The sequence below is a fragment of the Cryptococcus neoformans genome, chromosome 12, assembly GCF_000149245.1.
Source record: "Cryptococcus neoformans var. grubii H99 chromosome 12, complete sequence".
NCBI lineage: Eukaryota > Fungi > Basidiomycota > Tremellomycetes > Tremellales > Cryptococcaceae > Cryptococcus > Cryptococcus neoformans.
Genome location: NC_026756.1, coordinates 265334 through 291614, shown reverse-complemented (window position 1 = coordinate 291614; position 26281 = coordinate 265334). Strand labels below are relative to the sequence as shown.

The window sequence follows — 26281 nt, the reverse complement described above, 5'->3', positions numbered from 1 at the left end:
TCTTGATCCCCTCTCTTAAAGACTCCATTTATCACACAGCTATGATTGATAGGACTGATTACCCTCCTAAAAATTCTTTTAGGATAGCTATCCTGCGCCGAAAGGCAAGCAGACGAAGTCACGCATGTTAGGCACAGTAGTGGGCAGCTTGGAGATTACCGTTGAGATGCTCGAAAGGCTGGAAATTTCGATACCCTCACGTTGAACTCTTCCTTTCTTGCAACTCACTCGACCTCTTAAATTACGTCATATCAGGAAAAGGAAAGAAAAATAATGCAGTTGCAAAGCGAAAGGTATCTGGAACGTCGTTATTCCATCGGCTTTTCTGTACCGAACGCATCGCATCTGTATTAAACAACAAGCATATAGGACTAGCTATTCTCATATTCAATACGTAAATCGGAAAAAGTGTTGCTCAGTGGCCAGTTCCCTTCAAGTGGGCCTGGAGATAGGGACAGACAAAAGGTGAGAACACAAGCCAGCTATACATGTCATTGGCCTTGAAGTTGTGGGCGGAGGGAACGAACAGTGTGATACCCTGCAACAAGATCTTCGATATTGGCGCTCTGGAGGGTCTTAACTGTCGTGCTCCATATCCATTCAACGTTGCTCCTGGAGGTTTCCAGTAGCGACCGATGTACTTCATTCATCCTCTTCATCTTCATGATATTGAAGATAAGTACAGTAATCTTGCTACCTTGTCTTCTTGGCATCATTATATTTAGATTTTGCTTCTTCAGCTTCTTCCCCTTCTAGTATAACTCAAATCGGGTATCATCTTCTCCTGAGGTTGTTTCAATGCTACTACCTGTACTTATTGTATCATCACTAGTACACCTTTACTCAATTTCTTACATGGCAGGAGATCCACATAACCAACGATTCCTTTCATATCTATCTATGTTTACTTTCTTTATGCTTGTTCTTGTAGCAGGAGATAACTACTTTATTATGTTTGTAGGTTGGGAGTACTATGTATTAGCTATTATGAGTTATCATAGGAAGGCCCGAGACCAAATTATATATATATGTAATAACGACAAGAGTCGTAGTAATGTTAAAGAAATAAATAGATAAATAATATAAAGTTATTTATATTTTGATATAAACTCTATATATATGGTCCTTTATTGTTATAGATATTATTAACTCTCTTTTCTAGTTAAGAAAAGTAATACTAGATTCGGCCTATATGATAGACTAATATTAGTGCTTATAGCCGGTATAGTTTAAGGGTAGAAACCTGCCACTCATAACGGCAGTAAGATGGTTCGAGTCCCTCTGCTGGCTAATAAAACCAAGATAGTCAATTATCATGAGAATTAGAAATTTCTAAAAATATACACTTTAAATAATGAAGGATATTCTATCAAATGGACTAGCTAAGTATTATCTACCAAGTGGTAATACTCAAATTATGAGCCATAATTTTGATTCAGGTATGAATACAACACAAAATCTTCATGCAACACGGAGATCGATAACAAGTCGAGAGCACAGAAACTAAGTCGGTTGGTCTGTCGAGCTGTCGAGACTCTGCGCTCAAAGTAAACTTGCATGTAGTTCCCATAATGGATCTAAGGAATCGAACGATAACAGTTTTAGCTTTTGCCATCAGACCCTTTAGGAACCCTGGCACAATCACTGCAGAGGTTCTGACCACAAGCTACCGCATCCGTCTGAGTCATCAACTTTTTGATAGCAAGTCATCCGGGCGACAGAACCACTGTCGGAGGAAATATTGGCAGCATACTTGACTATGCCAATAGAAGGACATCCACAGTCAATTATATGAAATCTCTTGTGATTTGGCGGACCCAGTGCCCTCTGATTTTAGTGAGGTGCTATACAGCGGCGTAAGCGCGGCTCCTCTGGGGGTATCAGAGCGCCGAACTGGCCGGCTGTGCATCCCCCTGGGCATTATTCGGTAGGAAAAGGAAAGTGAGTCATTATGATACTTTGGCGTTATGGTTGTGCTTATTGTCATGGTCCGACCTTTATGTTGCGTAGCGCAGTTCGGCAGTCGCGAAAGGGAAAAAGAGAAAAAAATAAATACAAGAGGAGGCGTAAAAAGGGGCTGCTGGGTCTTAGTATCTAGGGCGGCTAGGGCCTGAATGCTACCGGGATGGAAGAGGACTCAATGAACTTGAATTGCGGGATATATAGAAGGAGAACTAAACTATTAACGAACTCCTTGGCTAAGGAAGATACACTACTTTTTTTACGTAGTTTCTTCCTCATCTTGTCTCTGTTCGTCCAACACAAATATAATGACGTAATTAGTTTAAAAAGTTTAAGTGACCCACCATTTGTCTATGTTCTCTTTCCACCACATTTCTCCGTACTTCGCGCGTCCGATATATCGATATACATTCCTAGCAACGAATTGACATGGCACCCCGCACAAGATACGCCATAGATCCCTCATTAACCGGCCGTCCGCTGGCCCCAGCACCTCAGCAGCAACAATGGCAGCAACCAGAGTACATTCAAGCAGCACCGCCGGGCTATCAGCCTGAAAGGTACCAGCAGCAGGCGCACTTGGACCCAAACTCAATCCCTCAATTGCATAATGTCCCCGAAAATGATATTCTACCAAGCGGACCATATGCTCCTACGCAGTCCAATTATCCCGCGATACATCCTTCACAACAGTTACAGCCGAAACAACAGCAAGAAATGCAGTCGCCGAGGGCTACTCCACCTCCAAACCATATTCCGCAGCCGCCTCATTCTTCCGGACCCACTATGAGCGGGATGAGGGTTAGGATTGATCCAAGTCAAGTGCCAAATCCTATTGAAGCTCAAGAGCTGGATCAAAACTTGTACGAGGACGAGGACTTTTTAAGTTGTCAAACGCGTGGTCTGATTCCACTGGTAGGGACTGACTACAGGGGCGTGGATCAAGGTATGTTTGTATCTTTTAGCGCAAAGGTATATCAATTAATGTCGCGACCTAGGCAATTCGCTGCCTCGTCATCTTCGAGCTACGCTTCCATGCATTCCGTCAAATGGTCAGCTTCTCGACACTACTGCTCTTCCTTTCGGTGTCCTGGTTCAACCTTTTGCACCGTTGCGATACGACGAGGCCCCTGTTCCATGCGTTTCCAGCTGGGTTTCAGGGCAAAGCGCTTTCGATCCCCCAGCGTTTAAGGGTGAAACATGGGGAGCGGAGGGGGAAGGGGACGAGCAGGGGCTACCGAGGTGTGACAAATGCAGAGGGTACATCAACCCATGGATTAGATTCGTCGATGGTGGAAGAAAGTGGACGTGTAACTTATGCGGAGGTCTCAATGAGGGTATATCGTCATTCATTCACTGTTTTGGTTCACAACTGACGATTTTGCAGTGCCCTCGCAGTACTTCTGCCATCTCGCTCCCAATGGCCAACGTCTTGATCATGCTGAAAGGCCGGAACTTCAATTTGGCACTGTTGACTTTCCTGTACCTCCTTCGTACTGGGCTCAGCAACCTCCTTCTGGGTCTTTACTCGACTCCATCGACTCGGACGCGCTCGCTTCGACAGCGCATGATCTTTTGGGTGGTCTGCAAGCGTCTCTTGGGCAAAGTCAGCCCCATATTCCTACTGGCAAAGAACAGCGAGAAAAAGAAAGGGAGAAGGAAAAGGAGAGGAAGAAGTTCAGAAAGCCCACTGCGTTGAGCCGAGTTTTCGTTCTTGATGTCAGCGCACATGCGGGAGAAAGTGGAGTTGCCAGACAAGTTTGTGAGGGGATCAGAAAGGCTATCTACGGAAGCAAGGAAAGCGGGAATGAAGAAGAGGAGCTGCTAGGAGAAGGACAACGAATTGGATTCGTGTCTGTGGGAGAGACTGTATCTTTCTGGAACCTTTCCGTAAGTCTAGTTTGTCTCCAAATGCGCTAGTCACTGATTACATAGTAGTCCCATCTGCATGCGCCATCACAGGCAGTCGTTTCAGATCTCGATGACATGTTCATACCCTTTACCGCTGGCTTCCTTGTTGATCCGCAAGAATCTCGTGCGCAAATTGAGCGTCTATTGGAACTTTTGCCGAACTTGGCGGAGCAAGGAAGAGAAGGTGGGAGGGTCGCCGCTGGCTCTGCTGTTGTTGGAGCTTTGGCTGGTCTTGTAAGTGAATGTTCACATAAATTGGGACAATACTCACAACGATCGTTAAATGATCTTTGTAGAAGCACACCGGGGGCCAGATCAATCTCTTTCTCACTTCCTTGACTACACATGGTCTTGGTACCCTTACGACACGAGAGAATCCCGACTATTACAACACCGACAAAGAACGGACACTCTTCACTCCTTCAGAATGGTATCTCACCACGGCCGACCAACTTGCCGAAGCAGGTGTCGGCGTTAATCTCTTCTTGTTCCCCAGCGCTTATACCGATATTGCCAGCCTCGGTGCCCTCGCTGCCGGAACAGGAGGTGAGACATTTTTTCACCCCAGGTTTGATGTGGTCAGAGACAGGGAGAAAATTCATAGCGAACTTCTTCAGGTGCTCACTCGCGAGACGGCTTACAATGTTACTGTGCGAGTGAGATGTTCCAACGGTCTCCGCGTCTCTGACCACCTGGGTAATTTCTATCAACGTTCGCTCACCGACTTGGAATACGCTACGATTGACTCTGCCAAATCGTTCACTGCTGTGCTCAAACACGAACATCGGCTAGACGATCGGCAACCTGCGTTCATTCAAGTTGCTATCCTTTACACTAGTAAAGAAGGCGAACGAAGGGTTCGATGTCTGAATATGAGCTTTGTGATTACTAGTATGATTGGCAATGTGTTCAAATTTGCCGACCAAGAAGCGTGTGTAGCTGTCCTTCTCAAGGCTGGGTTATCACAGGTTACACAGAGAAGCTTGAGAGACATCCGGAAGTCTTTGACGGATAGGGCGAACAGAGTGTTACTGATGTACAGGAAGCACTGCGCACCTGCTGTCCAGCACGGTCAGGTGAGTCAAAGCATCTTGTTTAAAAACCCTATCTGTACTAATATTTCCCCTAGCTCATATTACCGGAAGGTTTCAAGCTTCTGCCCTTATACGCACTGTGTATGACCAAGTCAAAACCCATCAAAGGTACGTTCGCTTTCTGTGTGGACTTGATCAGGTATCTGACTCGATTGTCTAGGTGGGAGCGTCTCCTCTGATGTTCGAATGCACTACACTCGCCACATCAAAGCTCTCTCACCAACCCGTGTCCTCATGCTCCTTTATCCTCGATTGTTAGCTATCCACGACCTTACACCCACTGCCGGCTTTGCCGACTCTAACACTGGACGTCTAGTATTACCTCGCTTTATGCGCAACAGTCATAGTTGGATGGTAGCGGAGGGCGCTTATCTAATGATTAACGGAGAGATTGCTATGCTCTGGCTCGGTCAAGCTGTCAGCCCTCAGATCATCAATGATCTTTACGGTGTAGACAACCTTGAAGACCTCGACATCCGCATAACGCGATTACCCAACTTGCCGACCCTTCTGTCTACGCAAATCCGGAACATCCTCACACATCTTTCATCCCCCCATCTTGTCGATCAGCAATTGCCGGTCATAATTGTTAGGCAAAATATGGATGGTGCCGAAGTGGAATTTGCCAACCAGCTAGTTGAAGATAGCAACAATGATGCTCTAAGTTATACTGACTGTACGTTTGAATATTTTCGTGATAAGTTTCGATTGCCATGAGCCATGATTGATGCTTATGATCATCTTCTAGACTTAATGACGGCGCACAGGGAGATCACAAACGACCTTAGCGGCGGGAAGGGCGACAGCTGGAGACCGTGGTAGTGGATAGATGGCGTTGAAGATCAGTTCTACGATTTAAGAAGATAGAGGGGAAGGCAACAGACATAAGGTATAGCGTTGATACTGGCGACGGTGTCTTTCATGCACGCGAATTGCCATGCGCTAGGTTTGACATACCGCTTAATACTCCCTAACATTTACTCTTAGTAGCTGTAAAGAGCAACAGATAATGGAAATTGATCCAAGCCCTTATCATATGAAAAAATACTCTGTCAGCATCTTCGGTATTAAATACTGGCAATGGGTATGTGCATTCCGTCTATTGCTCCCTTTGGGGTTCTTCGATTTGTTGCCTCCCAGTCACCGCCGATCGCTCCGTTTTCGACGGTCAGTAATTCATACGAAGAAAATCAATCTATAAATATTCATTTGGTAGTTTATATACACACCATATTTCAGTTGAATCGCCACCGCCGCACAAGTCCCACTATTATCTTAGCCCGGAAAATAGGTGGGAATCCCAATTGCAATGATGGACTCTCAAGAGAATTTACGTCGTGGTCATCCGTTTCTTACTCATTGACAGGAGTCTTTCTCCAATTCTGCTCATTGCATATAGCTTTGTTCAAGATCCTCGTTCCATACCATCCAAGGAACAAGATGTTCTCGACGACCTCTCGGTCTTCCACCACTCAATCACAATGCTGTGTACTAGTTGTTCTCCGTCTTTTATACATCTACTTACTATTATTATACAACCTGATCCTACTCCTCATTATTCGTACACCTCCCCTCCTCCCTGCTTGCTCCTTATATCTTTTACGTAAGATCCAACTCCGGTGTTGAACGACCCGCCATAGCACTACGAGTTCAGCGTACTAGTACGAGTACTGTACTTCTTGAATTAAATAAATTCCAATTGTTATGAACTGGAGACCAGGGCGATTATTAAAAAGAAGGTGCCAGCTAATAGAGCGAGGTAAGACGGACGAGTTGGCGCGGCTCTGGTGTGTAGTACATTAGTGCTTAATAAGGTACGACAGTTATTGCTGCTTCATACATTCAAGCACTTCTTGTACAACAGAAATATTGTACATTTCAGGATAATTATATAGCGTAAGTGCGTCTTCTTCTCATCCCGCCCGATGATTATTAGGCTCGACAACACAAGCCTCTCGACGGATATCGATCGGTCTCCGATGAGGACGAGGTCCCGTCGAGGAGAGGCTTGTGTCGAGGTCGATGTCCGTCGAGGGGCTTGTGTCGAGCCTACCCGATGATAACCAATGACCACTGCAGCGGCCGATATCTCGACCGAAAAAAAAAAAAACACAAGCGCGAAAAAAACAGGAAAGGGAGAAAATCGAAAGTCGAGAATTGAATTTGAGTTATGGGTTGAGAAGGGTGGCTAGATTCAAGTTCTCCGTCTTCCCATGTCCCAGATACGGGAAACCAGGACAGACCCTCCACTGTATAGACATTATTACAGTAGAAGTGGAGAGTAGTATTAGAGAACTGAGATGAATAGAACTTGAGAATCCGCCCCCTTGCTTCGGACAAATGTAACATTTTCCTATACAATGACAAATATAGCCTAGGACCGGCTTTATTATAAAATATATTTATCAAGTGATGAGAGAATGATTAAATAAACAAACGGGCGAAGAACGAAGAAGATACTGTATATTGAGGCCAACGAAAAAGGAACGAAGAGAAATGGAGACCGAAACTTCAAAAAAAAAGGTCGGCAAAATCGGCATCTTTGGGCTAATTGCTTTCAGGCACAAGAAATAGGGGGCACGTTAGACGTTACACGTCACGCTCAGATGGTAGGTAATACGGCGGCTCCCCGCCGGCCGGCGGTTATTGAGACATCGATACTTCTTTTCGGTGTTCGTTGTCCTCTGCTCTCTGTGGAAGTCTGCCAGCGGCCAGTCACGATGCTGATCTTCTTCTTCTCTCTCGTCTTCACTCATAGCTATAAGTAGAAGAACGAGAGACAAATCATCTAGGATGTGGGTCGTGGCTTGGAAGTGAAGGTACCAGAGTCTTCCGCTATCTGAAGTCAACTTGAAAAGGGATGTACCAATTCGATCGTGTGCTCAACCAACTTTCGGATTTCGGGACGTGATGCATATCATTCATCCTCATCATATCATCGATCGTTAATAAGTGATCAACACTAAAATGGGGAGCCAAGTAACAGACTACTGTATCAAAAACAATAGTAAATGTGAACCAGAAAGTAATGCTATGTATGAATGTGTATGTGTAAATTTGCCTTTCGACATGGCTGGGAATGAAGGGTACGTACAAAAGCTAAACTAGGGTAGGAAAGAAGCAAGAAGAAAATAAAGAAGGGAAAGCTAGCTGTCAGCGGAAAGTATCACCGTCCAGTTCGTGCCCCCTCATCAGGTCATCGAGCCTCTCCAAAATCGTTTTTTTGCTTGGCGGTGAGAAGAACATATGGGTATTCGGACATCCCATACCATGATCGAGCTCTATGTCTGTGATGCAAAATGATGTTGCGTGTTCGTGATGAAAAATGCGAGGAAATCAATGCTATGGGAATGCGAAATGAAGAAGAGTGAATGAGAACGACTAATTGCTTAGCCGTCTCATAACGCGAGGAGCCGTCACATTGTGAACCCGGGGAATAACCTTAGCCATCGGCTTTCCGGCATCTGGGGCAATATTCTCTTTTGCTGCAACGGAAAATGGGTCGATAACATGAGTGTAGATAGGGGTGATAGGTGTGACTGGGGTATCATCCCCAGCTTCCGAGGAAGCGCAAGAACCCGCGGGAGAGCCTGTTATCCATGAATCACGCTTAGCCCAAGATGATGAACATGAAGGTGCGAGGCCCGGAGTTGAAAGACCGGAGACGGGGGTGGAAGGCACAACAGGGTTGTAAGTATATCGTCGGCCGGACAAATACCATTCACGACAGATGGTAGAGACGCGGTCGTAGTACGTCGGCGCATATTTTCGAATGACGATTTCTGACACTTTCTCGAGCTCTTGCGAAAATCTCTTGTCAATAGCAATGGACACTCGGGCAGCGACGGTCTCAGGGACGTTGGGGAAGCAAGGCTGTGGAACAAGTTAACTGATGTACCCGCACATCTTCGCAGGAGTAACGTACCTTATAGGGCTTTCCACAGATGAACCTGGCGAGCATCAAAGCACCTGCAGCAATGATTGAAGATTGGATCCCAATAAACTCTCGGTGAAACAAGGTAATCTCCATCAAGAACCTGGCCATGTTCGCAACCTTCTGATCTTCATATCGAATTCCAGTAGAGAACACCCTTAACCAAGCCTCAGCGGAGGGGTGGCCTAAAACCCATCCAATAGTGGAAAGGACGTGGCCTTCCATTTGAATGAAAGCGCTCTCATCGTACGCCTTACAACACATCTCGGATAACTCGTGCACCAAAGGGACCTTGTCCTTTGCATCTTCAAACTTCGCAGCAATCCAGAGAGCAGCACATCCGACGAGCTGGTAGTGTTTCTTGTAGACAACACGCTTGGAAATGTAGCGATCAACAATGTTCATGGCGAGATAAAGTACCTCTGGTCGTAATCGGAATTGCTGGTGAACTTCAATGATAAAATCGATTAAATAAGAGCGCATGAACCATTGAAGTTCTGGCTGCATGTCCATGAGCTCGGCAGAAGCAAGGGTGGAGTTCTAAGGGGACATGTTAGAGTCAAAGACTAAACTCCAAAAAGGAAAAGACTCACGTCCATACTGCTCATGTAGGCAATGATTTCCTCACTGTAATCTTCCTCGAAGTACATCACCTCCTCGACCTTTCTGTGCTGAGATACAGGACGCGGTTGAGGGATCGTGGCTGCAACTGCTTGAATCTTGGCCTTGGTTTGAGAAGACGATCGCCGAGATGACTTAGGGGAAGCGGAGGCTCGGCAGCTGCGCTCATAAACGGAAGTGGTGCGAGCAGACTTGACTGTAGGCGCAACGGGCATTTTGGGTGGACTTTCGCAGGGAACACAAAGAAGGTCGTGAATATAGTCGTAAGGTAACGTGAAGCGATGTCGAGTCAACAAGAGACTAAAAGAAAGATGAAGCCGAGATTCTAGCTGTCGACTGTGAAGAGATGGCAAGACGTTGAGGAGACCTGCTCGCGCAACGGGGTCGTACAAGTCGTTGAAAACCAAGCGCAGTCACCACGACAAGATGACAAGCAACACGAGGCGGTGTATGAAGAAGGGGGGGGGAGAGAGGGGTCGTGTGTGAAGTGGGTCGTTGAAAGAGGATGTAAACAATGGGGAAGAGATGAAGAAGAGAAAAGGATTGAAGATTTGGATTTTGGTTGGGTGAAAGAAGCGAAGTTTGGCGAGTGACGTGTGGTGCGAAATTCGTCGAGTTTTGTTGCGCGGCAATGGTATGTGGCGGGTTTTCGATGATAGGGAGTGGGTAGATAGGTAGATGTTGGGTGTTAAGGGGAGGGGGTAAGCATGCAATACACAGGTAGAATAACAATCGTAAGTTCGTCTGTCGTTCTACAGTCACGCAAGACCAAGAAGCCAAAAGAGAGTGGTGAAGACAGAAGGGAAGCCAAAATCCACAGAATGGGAGGCTGCTGTCGAACCCGTTCTAGCGCCGATAATCTCAAAAGACTATTTTGAAGCCATCAAAAGATAGCAAAGAGAAGGATTGAGACAGAAAGACAGGGAAGAACAAGAAGGGGAGTACTTCAGTCGTGTGAAGTGTTATAAAAGATGTGCACTATCACCAAAACCCACCCGGAGAAAAAGGCGCCAAAAGGCGAGTGGGGTGATGGCGGTAGCAGTACGATAGTGAGCAGTCACGTCACGTCCGTTCCTGTCCTTGCGGAATTCTCTTTCATGCGCCAACGTAAAAAATGCGCCAATGTCAAGACCCTGCCCCTCACATTTTGCAATGCGAGCGCTACGACTAGGACGCGTTCAAATAAATTGACCATTCAGAAGCCAGAACTAATCGTAAAGCTTACGGGAATTAAGGAGGAGCTGGCGGGACCCGGAATTGCAGTTGGCGCGGTTCAGGGACATGTCACGCTCGAGCGTAACTTTCAACGCGCCAAAAACTCACCATAATAATCCAGAATCCAAAGACAGAGCTAAAATTCAAGAACCTAGGAGTAACGGAGCAAAAGTACTTATTACTACCATTTCTCAGCCCCTCATTCTCCATCCCGTCCAGAGCCGACCATCGCGAACATAGTATTTGTTCGGTAGTACGGATCACAGCGAAGAATTCAAAATACAGCCTGGATGGTGCACATAAATTTGGCTGCTGAAGTGAATTTGTGGTGCGACTCCAGCGTGTCGGATGGCAAAACCACCATGTGCATATTTCGCATTTTGAATGCAACCTTTTGATCTCCCGTATCTTTCTCGATATTCGATACTGGATGCAAAGGAAGGAAAAGGAAAAGATCACACAACTAGGGTTCAGACGTGCAAATTACAATCCGCGAAAATTTCTTAAAGCATGGGCGAAAATCCTCGCAGCAGACAACCCAAAAGCAAAAAGCAAAAAGGAGAAGAAAGAGCTCATCCAGCTAGAAGAACTCAAAACTCACGTTGGAGGCTGGATATACAAAAACTCAAAGCCCGTTGCGCCTTGCAGTAACGCGTAAACGAGGCACAAGGAAAGACTAACGCCGGCCGCCGTAAGAATTGGGAGCCCCCGTTCTGGTGGGTTTTTGTTGGTCGTTCTGGCCTTCAGCCTTTCAAAATATATGGATTGCGGGCCGGGATTCTGCTGATGCGGCGCGATTGGGGTCAAGGCACTTGTGACGTTGTGATATTTGAGTTTGTTATTGAGTCGTCGTCGAGTGCCGGAAGGGATAAACTGTCTAGATGATATCAAAATTTAGATATCAGATATAAGTCAGCACTTCCATTAAATATCAATCTTCATCCTTTGGCAAACCATTGGTGCATACCGCAAAGGGCAGTCAATCCATCGCTCTTCTCTATTGATAGGATGTAGGATGTAGGGTGGAGCATGAAGCAATCTCTCCATTCACCTCCGAAGTGACATCTCAAAGTTCACTCTCCACTCCCCGCTCCACTCCTGGTACAGATGGGCAGATCGAATGATTGGCACATGACGGTTCATGATGCGCGCAGCTGTTGCTGTACAGGTATACACCCTTATCACACTAGCATATTGACAGTCGATTACAAATCAAGAAAGGGCCCTCATCATCATCCTGAATGCCATTCTTACTCACGATAATATGAACCAGGGGGCGGCTAAGAGCGAATTTGAATTACTATTACGTGATGTTTGGGCTATTATGAGTGCGGATCAGCACCCAGTAGCTGGTATACATCCCAACTGATTGCGAAGCTTACAATTATATTTCTAGGAGCCAAAACCTTTAATACTGACACTCAAGCGTTGGAGTATGAGACTTGGGATGTGATAACCGGGGCTTGGGGACTGAAAAGGATTTGAAGAGAGGTGGAAACAACAAGAGACCTGATATATACAGAGTTGGGGCAGAGTATAATCAGCGTACGTCTCTTGATTGTAGCATGGCCGTGGAATAGGTGAAGGCGATGCGAATGGCGGAGGATAGAGGGTAGTAAGCTCACGTTTCAAGCTCTGATTACTGCAGGATATCTCTGGTATCTCTTCAAGCTGGCTTCAGATGTTGATCTTCTGTGTATGCGGACGAACACTCGAAGGTGGAAGCATTCAGGTAAGGTGTTCTAACTTGAGTGGGAACACAATTTGCACAGACTGCCGATCGTGCCTGCCGTGTATCCACTGGATGCTACCGTTGAAAAAGCAGGAAAAGATAAAAACTACTCGCAAAGTAAATTAATAAGGCGATGAGTACTAGTAGGGAAGGCAAGGACTTGTGAAGTGTGACGATAAAGTTTCAAGTCTGTCGAAGGTCAAAGGATTTGGTAATATAATGAATGTGTATATCAGCTGGTATTCGGGGACGGGGTGCAGGGAACAGAGTTGAGTAGATGTAGAAGTAAGGAGAAGTCGCCAAGATAGTATTGTGGCAGGGAAAAGCAGGGAACTGATTATGTATAAGGCGGGGTTGTGTGCACCATACTCACAAGCAATGTGTCTACTACCTGTCTTTGCGTTTTATAGGGGATGGCGAAGGTATTTTTGTGTTCCTAACTGTCGTACATCAGTAATGCGTACTGTGTGTAGGGAACTTGTAAATACCAAGAGGTCAGTAGGCGTGTGAAATCCTAGCCTCTCTTTGGTCCTTAACCTGCCGGGAATAAGAACGACTAGACGAAAGCCTATAAGCAACTCGAACCGACACACTTGCTGTGTTATAGAGACTGACAAGTCTTTTTTCGATTGTGTGGGAAGCACCAAGGGAATAAAAACTCACAGGGGCTATATGTCAAAGTCAGGTTTGATGAGGGCGTATGGAGAAAGGACCGAAGCTTTGACAATGTTAGGGACGCTGTGATGTATGATGTGAAGGTGTAGCAGTGGTCTTACTAGCCGGCCTGTCCGGTTTTCAGCCTAGGTTTTGATGAATGAACCCTTGTGTTTTCGAATGTGTAGCAATCAGACAAGAAGATCATATATGCACTCCAACATTGATATACCAACCACTCTGCCTACTACACCAATGAGGATAGGCCGATGAAGGCATCCATTCATTCAGTCCCCCAACTAGCTTGTTTATGTGTCATGGTATGTGCCCATTGAACCTATTCCAATCCATCAGCCATAATCAAATAGTCCGTTTCTACTCATAAGTTTTCGATGCCTCCTGTTTCGTCTTTGAACAGAAACCACTAGTCGCACTGTTTTTGGCGGAGAAATGATGGTCACGCCCGTGACATGTGAAACGTGCATTGCGCTTGCGTCAATTATCCCCGTTTCCACAAGTTTTCTGAAAAAGTACTAGATGGCGGTGATGGCATTGTCATCAAGGGTTCTCCTTCGTAAGGTAGAGAAGTGAAGAAAAAAGGAAACATAAATGGTGAAGCTCATCAGCAGTCAAGAAGAGTGAGGTGAATGAAGTCAGTATTAACCTGAAGTACAAAGGACATGGGGCAGCATTTTTATGGTGGTTCATCAACAGTCCCCTGTTTCTATGGGGGTGCAACTATCACAATACTGCCTACTGTATAGTAGACGAGCTTATGCATGGCAGAATATTGGAAAAACTATCCAAGATCTAGTTGTGGCCACCAATATGATTGCCACCTCAAGGCTTGCTCAAGGATAAAAGACCTAGCCGTCATCAGTCTATCATCAAAGTTTGCGGACTTTTCCGAAGATTCTTGTAATCTCTTCTCATCTCGTCATCTCATCGATTGTATATGATTCGGGAATCGGGAAAACGACAGACAATTGATGAAGATCTGTGTTCTAGGGGACCTCAATACACAGATCACCGATCGATCACCCGGACATCTCTCAAGTCACAAGAAGACCCCGAAATTCTGTTGCGTTCAGATCATAATTTGTTCTTTAGCGGCCTCCTTTGAGGCTCGAGGTTTGAGGATATAGAATGGAAGGCTAAAGAAAGGTTTCAGGTACTTTAGGTTATATGGAGACACTGATTTTTTGGCTGGGGGCTTGAGAAGCTGAGAAAGATCACATCTCCGATCACCATTGTACAAGGGACAGATCATACATTATCATCCAACAGTCAGCAGTCAACGGCAAATAATCTCGACCATTTCTACAATGATTAGTGATTGGCGGTTTGAATAGTATAGCGATCCTTGACAGTTGACACTTGACATGCCAACGTGACAAGATCCACCAGTAACGGATGACGAGTGGCCAAATGGTTCATTATATGTTTCCGCCGCTATTACATACGTCTCTCTTGTCTGCAGATAGGACTGACATTCTTCGTCTATCTGCAACTGCTGACGATTTTATCCAGTTTTCGTCTTTCATTATTCGCTCACTTGCTTGACTATCGCTCCCAATGTTCGTCATCGTATCGTCATTGACTTCTTCGAATATGTTTCAAGTGAACAGACTAGAGAGTTATGACCACAAGGCGTATATCACTGTTGCTGGTGGATGTCCTCCTTCCATTACGCAAATTGGAATTGCCTGATTGAGGATGCCATTCAACCTCAGCTAGTGGCGTCAGACAGTCCCTTTGGACGAGGTTTCACTGCAGCCAACTGAAGAAACGAAAGAATACAAATGCAGGGTATAAAGCATAGAGTTAGATGTTTAAGATGATAGCAAAAATAATGGAAGAGAGCGGAACTATGAGTAATGCCCATCTTTGATGGGATCCACTAGATTTCATGTTTTATATCCGGCCTATCGCACAAATCCGATAAGATCAAAAGATTAATCATCCCCAACCCTCAACACTACTGTGCTATGTAGAATTTGAAACCTATTCTAAACAACAGAGGCGTAGACATAATAGTTTTGTACATTGCCAGCTGAGGGTACAGCTAGTCTGCTCTTATCCTGGATAGCCATAGAACCACCTGCTTGATTATCGAGCTTTGAAATAGTCCGAGAGTTGCGGCGGTGATAAGTCTAGGATTCATGATTTCATTTTATTCACCCATCCTCCGTTCCGCTTTCTTTCCGCAATCCTCAGGTACGAACGGTCTAGGTCCCAACGGAAGGGACATTTGAAGTGGCCCCAACACTGAGATCTGTACTCTGCGATGTGTCTAAACTTCACCAGCAGATGACATGCAGTTTGTAGTCGCCTATTGGTGTTTTATGATAGACCATCCGTCGGCTTTTCTTTCGGCCCTCAGCACAGCGCGCCAGTGGTACCATACGTATTATTATCATCATACGTATTCATTACTATCATTCTTGTATCTTACTATTCCTTGTTTCAAGATTTTCTTATCTCTTGTCACTGGCCGTATCAGGGTAGTGCTGTATGAACCGCCACTTCCCCATTCTCGAATTGGACATTTCTGGTTTCTGGTTTGATACCCTCAATCTTCGGAATTTGTAGATTTATTGGACGGTTCTTGGCGGGGGTTTAAAAATTTACTTTTAAGCAAAATTATAGGCAGTTTTGGAATAATCTTGTTGATTTTTTCTGAGTTTCGTAAATACTAGGATTATGGGAAAAAGGTGACTCCACTACTACTCACGTTTTTCCCATTTCTTTCCCGTGTTTCTCATGACCGTGCGTAATTACTTGTGCTATTCCTCCAGCCCCTAAAAGGAATCACAACGGAGATTGACAATGGTGGCCTAATTATGATAAGTAGGTTCCATTCTAACATATCTTAGTCGCAGAAAAGTAAAGGAAATTCAGGGTCTTTTTTAGGCCGCCCGTCTCCGAAAACGCACCGCACCTTAATTATTATGGTGAACATGTGGTATCACGATCAAACGCAGGGCTGTAAAGACTAATACGAATGATGGACGAGTGCATTTACAAATGTTTAGGGCCTGTCCGGCAACCTTTCAAACCTGTCAATTTTTGACATGTTTGCCGAAATTCACATAGAGAATTTGCTTCCATTTACATGAGGCTCTTAACTATCATTAGTGTTGTTGTAAATGCATGGTTAATCTTGTCAACTTGTTGTCATTCGCCGGCACCGAAACAGAGTTATAATTCTAATGCCGATAGAAGATACCATTGGATGAAGACCGCCAAGAAGCATCATGGCGCATGAAGCATGATGATGGACCCAGCAATGAATGGTGCAAGCGCAGTAGTAGTACGCAGAAACCCGTTGTGTGTCATAGGTTACCTCCATCGGAGTCTCTGCGCGCATTTTGCAGCTATTTGAGGCACCCAGTCAGCATTATATGCAGCAGCATGTACAGCAGACCATATATTGGTAACGTCATGATCCGTCCATACACTGCCATTCCTAACACCATGCATTTTCGGACCTAACTCACCTACGATATTTATTGAAAAGACAGAAAAAATAAAGGAAAAAAAAAAAACTAGAACGCTGACCGACGCCCTCTTTCTTTGAATAATAAGTTAACGTTCACTCTATCGCATTTTGAAAATGAAAAACCGTGTATTAAATTATAAAAGGAATCTTCCTCCAGTACGATTGCACTCTATGACTCCTTATTTCTCCTTCTCCATAGAAGTCATATTCTCGTCCATAGCTTTCACAGAACGCATTGATCTCCCAGGGAACTAGTCAAGCTGCACCTGCCACTTTGAGTCCGCACTTGGCATCACATGCAACGCCCAACAGCTTGACCCACTCCACAGCTTCACCTACAGCGTCCTTCTCTCTGGGAACCTTCTCGGGCACGCCCTGCCTCGCGAGAATCTCAGCAAGACGAGCAAGGAGCTTTTCGATATCGCCCTTGAGGGCAACAGCAACTCGACGACCCCATTCTTCGGCGGCCGAGAAGCCAGAGAGAACTTGACGCTCGTATTCAGCCATTTGCCAACCCCAAACTTCAGATGGGTGGCGGATCTTGAGGGTGGGCTCCTTCTCGCTAGATACAGGAAGCGAGGAGAGGATGAAGTTGGCTTGGCGGCATAGGATGGAGAAGAGAATAACAGCTTGAAGATCCTCCATTGCGTCGTCCAGCTCATCTTCGGCTGGATCCTCTACATCGTCTCGTAGTCGACGAGCAGATGCGAGCAAGCGGGTTGAAGGGGCTATGCCCTTGTTCATCGCGGTCGATACGATGCGGAAAGACTGAAGAGCTTCGAGGGCTTCAGACAAGGCCTGTCGTGCGAGGTGCTCGTCTTCGTCGTCTGTAGGAGAAGGAGGTTGTACAAGGCCACCCACAAGACGTTTGATGAGCCCCTCAAAGGAAAGAAGGGCGTGAGTGACGGGATCAAGCTTGTTGGCTTGTCTCGGAGGAGAAGGTGCACGGGACTGAGAGCGAGTGGGCACGATGGATAGAGATGAAGCGAGTTTTGCAGTGACACCCTGAAGCGAAGGAGATGGAGTGATGTTTGACGAAGAGTCTCGTTCTTTGCCCAAGCCGGCAAGAGCACGGGCGACACTGTTGGGGCTCGGAGGCCGGGTACCAATAGGCGCGAGATCCTTATCGGAGATGACACACATGCCCTTCCAGATAACAGCAACGATTACACCGGTCACCCAACCTTCACCATCGTCAGCACAAGGTTTGGCGATAAGCTCAAAGGCCTTGCGAGAGCCGTCGACACGAGCAGCAAAATGTTGAAGGCAAGGAGGGATGGCAAGCTGACGCGCGTGGCCGCTAGAAGAGAACTCTTTGGTAAGACGGGAAACAGGCTGATGGGAGCCTTCTTTGGTAAGAGGTATGCCATTGGTTGAAGTAGTAGGCGCAGGGATAGATGCAAGCCCAACTGTCTTTCCGCCTACGGGCGAGGTCCCTTCAGTCCTCGTCAAGCTTGAGACCAAGTCTCGCTTTAAACCAAGTAACAGTGGCTGCACAACCTTACTAACGACCAAATCGAGCTTGTCCATCACAGGTCTCAAAGTCTCTTGCACGAATTTAGGCCATTGGCCACTCTCGAGAGTCTGCTCAAGGATCTCGCAAGTCTCCCATGCCGTGTGCGCGACAGAAAGAGCAAAATATTGCACAGAGTTAAGAGGGTGTGCAGTGGATGCGGCAATATTAAGAGGTGCAATAAAGGAGGCATCCGTGAGGGAAGGAAGAAGAAGGGATTCGAGGCGGGTGACATAAATGCTGAGTGCACGAACAGAAATGCGAAGAACAGCGCGCATCAGGTACGCGTCGGAAGGGGGGCTGGGAAGTTCCCTAAAGCAAGACAAGACTTATCAGAACGGGCTATTCTTCGTCCATTATGTAAGCTACTCACTTGACAACAGCTTCACCGATAGCGAATCCACTCCCTTTCTTGAACCCCTTCTTCGCCTTGAAATCCACACCGGCACTCGCCTTGTTCACGGTCTCGTTCAACCTCAAGCCAATGACATCCATATATCCACCCGATGGAGTTTGCTCCCCAGGGGCAGCTGCAGGAAGAGGACTCGCAGTAGGTCGAGGGGTGGCAGTCCTGCTCCCGGGAGAAGAGGATCTCTTGGCCAAAGGCTGAGAAGGAGTGATAATAACTGCTGGAGGCTGAATGGCTGTGCCATTGGTAGAAATTTGTAGAGAAGAGACCTTGTCGGCCACCTGACGGGAAAGGGATCGGGAGCGCGGCTTTTCACTGGAAGGAGGTTGCGCGGAGGCGGTAGTAGACTGGACAGTGGGAGGGGCAGGAGAGGCGGGGCGAGAAGGGCGGTTGAGGATGGGAAGGGTGCGGAGGGCGTTCATCTTTGGTAATTCTTTAAAGACCTATGCGTATACAGATTGAAAGAGACTGATGATATTGATGCGATATGCAAATTAAAAGTTTTGTTGTGATGTGCCCTGTCTTATAGAGTCCTGTAGCTCGTTGAAGGAGGGCGGAAAATAAGAATGATAGTGAGAGGCCGTAAATCCAACCTGCTGAATATTCACGACGGGGCTGTTATCCCATAGGGGGCTTTAGGGGACGGTAATGATTATAGCGGACGTATGTGAATTTGGCGCCAAACGACAGCTGGCTTTTTGGGGGTATGTGTGGGGGTGTAGGTCAAATTATGGGGGCTTAGGCGCGCTGTCCAAGAGAAGAATGATCTGTGGTGGAAGTCTAAGGAGGCGAGACGCAACGGTGCAACTGGAGATAAGGCGTCAATGGCCAATCACAGAGCCTATTAAAAAGGATAACTCACCCTCCGGTCAAAGAGTTGGTGTAATAGCCACTATTAGGAAGTTTGGATTTCTTCATCGAGGGGTGGGCACGAGGAACGCGCGATGTTTGTGTGTAAGTGGTGGTAAGGTGGTGTAACGGGTGGCTGATGCTTGTGACGGCGGTAGTCGATGGCAATGGGGCGTTAATAGATAAAAGAAAGAGAAAGTAGATAACAGACAATAATCAAGGAATAAAGGAGAGACACGAGCAGCGAGATGAAAAGTCTTCATCATTATTCATTCCCCCTCTTTTTTTGTTGGCGAAACCCGCCGCACGCATTGGCTATTACGCAATCCCATTTGCCGGAATCCACGAGTTGCTGTTGGTCACAGGCGCGTTGTTGGTAACTGTGCCAATGCCCACGTACGGAGCAGCAGTACCAACCACATATGCAATCTCACTAATGCACTAGCCACAGATGCTGATGCAACCAATTTCTATGATACATACCGACATCCCTGCCAGGATTAACCCACCAAATGCCCCCACTAATAATTAAATAACGCTCAAGACCCATCATGTGTCTTCGAGAACTCTCAATGACCCTTAAAAGGCACATTACGTAAGACATTACCGGACCGAGGTAAAATCATTTCCCGGAGAGTTCCGGTGATTGTCTACGCGCGATCGGACTAACTGGACATCTACGCATATACCCCGACTAGGTGCAATACAATCAACAACTCATCCCTTCTTCTTCATAGCCACAAAAATGCTTGTTCACTCCTCCAAGTATTTCCTTACCAGGTCCGCCGCCATCTCCAAGGTTTTCCCCGCCGCCGCTGCCAGACGAGCCGGCTCTACTTGGACTAACGTCCCTGCTGGGTGAGTACTCCGAGGTGTCGCATGAACGCCATTTGCCCTTCTGACGTGCGAGCTAATCTTCTTCGGCCATTATGTAGTCCTCCTGACCCTATCCTTGGTGTCACTGAAAAGTTCAAGGCTGACAAGTCTCCCAAGAAGATCAATCTTGGCGTCGGTAAGTCTTTCCTCTTCCTCTTCACTTGTTTTCCTATATCGCTCGGCATTACCGGATTGAATTTGATCGCTGATTCGTGTTTTTATTGATTAGGTGCTTATGTGCGTGAATTATTCAGTCGAGAAAGGCTGCAAGCTTAGGTGTCGCGCTGATGCATCTATAGCGAGATGGTTCAGGCAAGCCTTACATCCTTCCCACTGTAAAGAAGGCCGAGAGGATCCTCGCCGAAGCTATGCAGGACAAGGAGTACCTTCCCATCACCGGCCTCTCTGACTTTACTAAGCTCGCTGCAGAGCTCGCCTACGGCAAGGACTCTAAACCCCTCGTCGAGAATCGAGTGCGTTGATACTTCCGGCTGGAAAAATAGCTAAAAGGCTAACATCCTCCGTTTGGACAGCTTGCGATTACCCAGTCTATCTCCGGTACTGGAGCTCTCCGAATCGGTACTGCCTTCCTTTCCAGATGGTTCCCCGGCGCGAAGTCCATCTACCTTCCCACTCCTACTTGGGGTAATCACATTCCCATTTCTAAGGACTCTGGCTTGGAGGTCAAACAATACAAGTAAGCTTCCTATCGGTTGAAACACCTGATAAAGGGAGATGGCTAACGTAAGTGATTAGGTACTTCGACAAGAAAACCGTCGGCCTTGACTTTGAGGGTATGAAGGCCGACATTAAGGTTAGTTATCATAGAATGTAGTGTAATACTGCTTCTAACGTCAATATCAGGCCGCTCCTGAGGGCTCCATCGTCCTTCTCCACGCTTGTGCACACGCAAGTCCACTTCCTTTGACTCTTCAAATACCTAGTTAACAAAACTCTAGAATCCCACTGGTGTCGATCCTACCGAGGCTCAGTGGAAGGAGCTTTCTGATATTGTCAAGGAGAAGAAGCATTTCCCCTTCTTTGACATGGTTCGCCACTTTTCAATTTGATATCAACCATGTCAACATATACTGACAAGTCTTTGCAGGCCTACCAAGGCTTTGCCTCTGGTGATACACTCAAGGACGCTTTCGCCGTTCGATATTTCGTCGAGCAGGGTCACCAGCTCTTGCTGTGTCAATCTTTTGCCAAGGTCCGTTTCCTCCCGCTTCATACGATCTAATTACCCGATCAAAGACTGATGTGAAGGTAATAGAACATGGGTCTTTATGGCGAAAGAGTTGGAGCTATCTCATTCGTCTGTGAAAGCCCCGAGGAGAAGGCCAGGGTCGACTCTCAGTTGAAGATTATCATTCGACCTATGTACTCCAACCCTCCCGTCCAGTACGTCCCCATTGCTTTCCGCCTTTAAAGTTCTTGCTGGCTTACGGTATCGCAGTGGCGCTCGTCTCGTCTCTACTATCCTTGGCTCCCCCGAGCTCACCAAGGAATGGTTGGTCGAAGTCAAGGGCATGGCCGACCGTATCATCGAGATGCGTGAGCGTCTTTACAACAAGCTCGTTGAGCTTGATACCCCCGGAGAGTGGGGCCACATCAAGTCTCAGATTGGCATGTTCTCCTTCACCGGTCTCAAGCCCGAGCAAGTCGATAAGCTTGCGGAGAAGGCGTCTATCTACTTGACCAGGGACGGACGTATTTCCATGGCTGGATTGAACTCTAACAATGTTGATGTGAGTTGTTTACAACTTCTATTGGATGATCAACTGATTTCCATTTTAGTACTTCGCCGAGAGCGTTAGCAAGGCTGTTAAGGGTACACTTTAAGCAGCATGTAAGCGACCGGCCTAGTTGTTTTGAACATAGCCGACGAGGGAACTTGTAGCATGTTTGTGGAAGATGTGAAAAGAAGAATACAAAAACGGGTAGCGATACAGGCCAGTATGATTTGCATGTATTCCGGTCTGAAGTGCAACGCGTACCACAGTGGCTTGAATATCCCATATCGCGTAATTGACAAATTAAGTATCCATCCAAGCAAAATTGCTCAAAAGATTAAACAAAAACTGTATCTGTCTATCCCTCAAAATTCAGATTCCCTTGTAACCATCCATACAACCTGATCTCGTACCTTTCCTGCCTCAACATAACCAACCCCCTTTAACTGGAGTACCTTGCACCGACCTCGACGCAGACTTGCAGGAACGTGCCCAGGCATGCCTCGGGCCTAGACATTTCAATGGTTTGTCGCGCGGTTTGCTCAAGCAGGTTTGCACTATCCGCCAGTTAGTTCAGATCTCAAATTGGCAAGGAAAAGCTGCAACCTACTCTGCTTGCCCGTAAACACTCTTCACTGAGACCCCGACGCCACCCAGGCTTCCGGGAAAGCCACGCACAACACTTTTATCAACGTCAAACCACACGAGGACCTTGCTTTTCGCTTGTGGGATCATGATGTTGGCGCTGACAGACATGAGAAAAGTAGAGGAATTGTATGTAATGAAGAGTGGGTGGTGGAACTCAATGTAACGAAGTTCAGCCCGGATGCGTTGCGCGTTAGACCAGAGAATGCCGGTTTGTTGAACGAACTGGAACCTCATTAGGATCGTTCTCGGTGCACCAATTCAATCCACTTACAGAAGCAAGATCCCAAGACTTATGTTTAATCATGTCCCCGACAGCACCCCTGAAAACTTCGAATAAACATCTAGATGGTGACTCGCCTCTAATGCCCGAACACTTTCGCTTGGACAATTTCATCCGTTCTGATAGGTACTCCAAAGTTGCAGAAGAGATGTCAGGGACATAGTTGGTGCAATTGATGGAAAGAAGAATTTCCGCATCATAGATGAGTTCCATACGTTCGGGAAGTATCTTAGTTGGACGCCACAGGTGAAAATGTTGCAAAGAAATGCTCTCCTCTGCGCCGATGATGAGCAGTCTAAAATCCATGAAGAATGATCTCACCCACCTTGCAGACGTATGGCGTCCGACCTTGTGAACTGATCGCATTGGCCCTTGGCATGCGCGATCGCCGTTTCATACTCGTGCTTCTTTGCATTCAACTCCTCCAACTTGCCTGTAAGAGTAGCTAGTTCATTCTTGAGGTCAGCAACTTCGGTGCTGAAGTTTGTAATTTGCGCGCTGCAAAATTGTCAATTTGAATTGCCTGCACTATGATTAAGTGAACGCACCTTTGCTCGGCTATAGCTTCTTTGTACGCAGCCAGCTCTGCTTGGTCACATGACTCAAATTCAATCACAGCTTTTCTCTCTTCGGCAAGCTTGGATTCAACTTCAGTCTTCCTTGCTCGGAGTTGAGGGAGAAGAATAACAGCTTGTTCTTCAAACGCCGTTAAACGTTTCTTGTCCTGCACTTTCATCAGACGCTCCTCTTATCTGAACGAACTTCGGCCCTACCTCTTTCATACCCGTTAACACTGTTTGGACATCTGGCTTAATAGTCTCGAGCAACTGCCACATCCAGTCGTACCACATCTCTTTCGCCTTTAAGTGGGTATTCGTCTTGAATGATTTGAAGGTCATTTCGAACAGCTGCTTATCTTCGTCCGACGCGGCAAGATATTCTTGAATTACAGGGGGACTGTCAATATCACATCGTGCAGAGACGGCAGCGAGCTCTTCATCGCCAGTCTGGATATCTTGAAAGAGTTTATTTGAGGCCCAAGTATACATGTTGAGGAAGATGCTGTTGACCTGCGCTTCTGTGTACTCGTGAAGAGCGAAGTCCCTCTCTGAGTTCGATCGTCAGTAGATGAATATCAACGCGCAATCGACATACCATTCGCATAGGACTGTCCCAAGATCTCCTTGGCAACATTACTTCTCTTCCGATTCAACCCAGACAGCCCTTCCATAAACTGCACACCAGCAATCTCCAAGAACGCCGCCAGAGATATGTCCTGAGGTTGCTCATGTATATGTCGCTGGAGCTCAGTAATATTATCTTCGTTTCGTTCCTCAGTCTCCTGTTGTGGAGGGGCCACAGGTCGCTGGGGCGGTAAAGAAAGACGCATCTCTGTGCCGAGGGACGATCGACGAGCGGATATAACAGTTGCGTGAGGAGGATCAGACGGAGGTGTGGTGCTCTGAACGACAAGGGCAGGAGGTTCTACTTCCTCTGATTTAGTAAAAGGTAAGATATGGTGGGGAGTACCAAACACTTCTTCCGCCGCTGCTTCGATTCTAGTCTTCTTCATACTTCCCTCCGTCTCTTGGATATCCTCCCTAACACGTTTCTTGCCTCCACTTGAGGTAACAGAGCCAAAGCTCAACCGCTTTGCCACCTCGGCAGCAGTCTGAATTCCGCTTTTCCTAGGTGTGGTTGACTTAACTGGACTTGGTGAAGGAGCAAAGACGTTACGTTTGGTCGTTGTAGACTTCTGTGCGGAAGAAACGGTTGGGCGAGCAAAAGATGGAGTGCCACTGATAGGCCGCGCGTTATTGCGGACACTAAGTCCTGGTGAGACAGGAGGTAAACTGATTATGCCGCCTGCTGAGGTAATCATATCCATACCCTCGTCTCCATCGGTTTGCGCAGGAAAAGCGATTTGATGACTATATGTAAAAGTCATAGTCTTGTCATCGCTCCTCGAGCCCATGGTATCCTCGCTTCCAGAACTGAATGAGACGTCTTGCCCAACAATGGCCCCATATACCTCTGTCTCTTCCATGGGATACTCAATCTCATGGTCCTCAGCTTGACCAGGCATCAAATTTGGGAGAGCTGGACCATCAGGGTTAGGGAACGAATAACCGATAGAGTTTCGGTTTCGAGTTGCTGTAGCTGGAGCTTCATGAGGTAAGAGACCTCCTACGGCGATGGTAAAGTCCATGGTCTTTTCCTCATCCTCGAGATGGGAATGTCCTTGGTCATTGTCGGACTCGTCTTCAGTGTCGGCGCCGGCATCTAGCTCAGAAGGTGCGGCGACGGTAGGAGCAATTGATGACCGTCGAACGATTCCACCATAGATTTGTTGAGTAATGTCCATGTCCTCCTCCTCCATTTCCATCAAATCCTCGCCTTCTGCACTTCCATCGTGGCTATACTCTTGTTGTGTCTCGTCTCGCTCGCTCGTGTCGAACCCACTCAACTCCTTATCATCTTCAATCTCCATCGATTCTTCGCCTTCAGCTTCCCCTTCTCCTTGGAAGATGCTCGGAGCAAATATGTTAGGCTTTGACACTGAGCCGATATCAAGAATTGATGAGCGACGGGAGTGATTCGACTTCACAGAAGGGGTTGAAGTTTCTGTAAAGGAGAAACCGAACGAGGCACGGGGATTTTTAGTAACTTGACGTTCAAACATACTGCAAGTTTTTACATACTTAGCACATACGAGGCGCGGCATATCCATAGAGTTACTTACCGAACATGAGCATTGGGGGCGAAACTGACTCGCCTTCCGCCCAGACTTTGTCTCGAGTTCCTAGAGGTCGGATCGGAGTCTACATTGCTCAGAGGCCCGAAAGCTACTGTATGAGCATATTGATGGGAAGCACTGTAGTCTAATGTCTCATCCTCCGTTTGGCGGGCAATATGTGGTGCCGAAAAAGATTTAAGGATGGATTTTCTGGGTTGCTTAGAACAAACATCTAACGTTAATGTCGACTCGATATTGATTGGTGTGCCAATCAAACTTACTACATTACGCCTTGGATTGCTTTTCATATTGAAAGCGCCAGCCCTGATAGATGCAGCATCCATGCTCTTGAGGGTTTCTCCATCCATGCTAGCGACAACTCTCTTCTTTCCCTTGTTTGTAACCGGAAGTGTGTAGTTGGCGTTGATGTTTGTATCGAACGCCGAGAGGGATTTACGAGACCGGGGTGAGCGAGCTGCTAAAGACATCCTTGTGGTCTGTTGAGGATGAATTACTCAAGAAAAGGAAGGTATGATGAAGAACTGTAATGTTAGAGCGAGATACAGTGTTTTGTCTTGTTTGTGTTTGTTTGGTTTGGTTTGGTTCGT

The 26281-nt window shown here is 46.7% G+C and overlaps 5 protein-coding genes, 3 non-coding genes and 1 pseudogene; 6 read left to right on the top strand and 3 right to left on the bottom strand.

Moving 5' to 3' along the window:
* Positions 1-1218: 1218 nt before the first annotated feature.
* Positions 1219-1290, top strand: CNAG_10136 (annotated as a pseudogene). The gene has a single exon. The product of its transcript is annotated as a tRNA-OTHER (tRNA).
* Positions 1291-2319: 1029 nt separating this feature from the next.
* On the top strand, positions 2320-6025 carry CNAG_06093 (protein transporter SEC24). XM_012197733.1 has 8 exons: positions 2320-2908; positions 2961-3299; positions 3350-3852; positions 3901-4107; positions 4170-4949; positions 5003-5075; positions 5128-5643; positions 5716-6025. The coding sequence occupies exons 1-8, from the start codon at positions 2392-2394 to the stop codon at positions 5787-5789; spliced, it is 3009 nt and encodes a 1002-aa protein (XP_012053123.1). The 5' UTR covers positions 2320-2391; the 3' UTR covers positions 5790-6025.
* Positions 6026-6468: 443 nt separating this feature from the next.
* Positions 6469-7289, top strand: CNAG_13066. XR_001046332.1 has 2 exons: positions 6469-6726; positions 6791-7289. It is a non-coding gene; the product is annotated as a hypothetical RNA (non-coding RNA).
* A 572-nt stretch (positions 7290-7861) lies between these two features.
* On the bottom strand, positions 7862-13803 carry CNAG_06092 (cyclin). XM_012197732.1 has 14 exons: positions 13360-13803; positions 13246-13290; positions 13133-13187; positions 12958-13025; positions 12843-12905; positions 12630-12658; positions 12363-12575; positions 12120-12246; positions 11996-12056; positions 11339-11614; positions 9495-9889; positions 8893-9441; positions 8062-8840; positions 7862-7998 (listed from the first exon to the last, which is right to left on the bottom strand). Exons 11-13 carry the CDS (start codon positions 9735-9737, stop codon positions 8349-8351), a joined length of 1284 nt encoding a protein of 427 aa, XP_012053122.1. The 5' UTR covers positions 9738-9889; positions 11339-11614; positions 11996-12056; positions 12120-12246; positions 12363-12575; positions 12630-12658; positions 12843-12905; positions 12958-13025; positions 13133-13187; positions 13246-13290; positions 13360-13803; the 3' UTR covers positions 7862-7998; positions 8062-8348.
* CNAG_13065 lies at positions 12067-12828 on the top strand. XR_001046331.1 has 2 exons: positions 12067-12282; positions 12386-12828. It is a non-coding gene; the product is annotated as a hypothetical RNA (non-coding RNA).
* A 2676-nt stretch (positions 13804-16479) lies between the features above and the next one.
* CNAG_06090 (hypothetical protein) lies at positions 16480-19825 on the bottom strand. XM_012197731.1 has 3 exons: positions 19410-19825; positions 18512-19354; positions 16480-18450 (listed from the first exon to the last, which is right to left on the bottom strand). Exons 2-3 carry the CDS (start codon positions 18967-18969, stop codon positions 16881-16883), a joined length of 2028 nt encoding a protein of 675 aa, XP_012053121.1. The 5' UTR covers positions 18970-19354; positions 19410-19825; the 3' UTR covers positions 16480-16880.
* A 262-nt stretch (positions 19826-20087) lies between these two features.
* On the top strand, positions 20088-22253 carry CNAG_06088. 2 transcript variants are annotated; one of them, XM_012197730.1, is made up of 13 exons: positions 20088-20254; positions 20332-20408; positions 20502-20509; positions 20572-20745; positions 20806-20969; positions 21029-21086; positions 21137-21181; positions 21232-21321; positions 21381-21485; positions 21549-21676; positions 21732-22023; positions 22073-22124; positions 22176-22253. In XM_012197730.1, exons 1-12 carry the CDS (start codon positions 20142-20144, stop codon positions 22115-22117), a joined length of 1299 nt encoding a protein of 432 aa, XP_012053120.1. In that variant the 5' UTR covers positions 20088-20141; the 3' UTR covers positions 22118-22124; positions 22176-22253. The 2 variants fall into 2 exon arrangements, with proteins under 2 accessions (XP_012053120.1, XP_012052999.1); XM_012197609.1 differs by having other exon boundaries at positions 22073-22253.
* On the bottom strand, positions 22193-26242 carry CNAG_06087 (kinetochore protein Spc7/SPC105). XM_012197608.1 has 9 exons: positions 25955-26242; positions 25680-25891; positions 24092-25620; positions 23710-24044; positions 23485-23660; positions 23262-23434; positions 22928-23211; positions 22619-22878; positions 22193-22565 (listed from the first exon to the last, which is right to left on the bottom strand). Exons 1-9 carry the CDS (start codon positions 26159-26161, stop codon positions 22451-22453), a joined length of 3291 nt encoding a protein of 1096 aa, XP_012052998.1. The 5' UTR covers positions 26162-26242; the 3' UTR covers positions 22193-22450.
* CNAG_13064 lies at positions 23625-25705 on the top strand. The gene is made up of 2 exons (XR_001046330.1): positions 23625-23802; positions 23872-25705. It is a non-coding gene; the product is annotated as a hypothetical RNA (non-coding RNA).
* Positions 26243-26281: the final 39 nt, after the last annotated feature.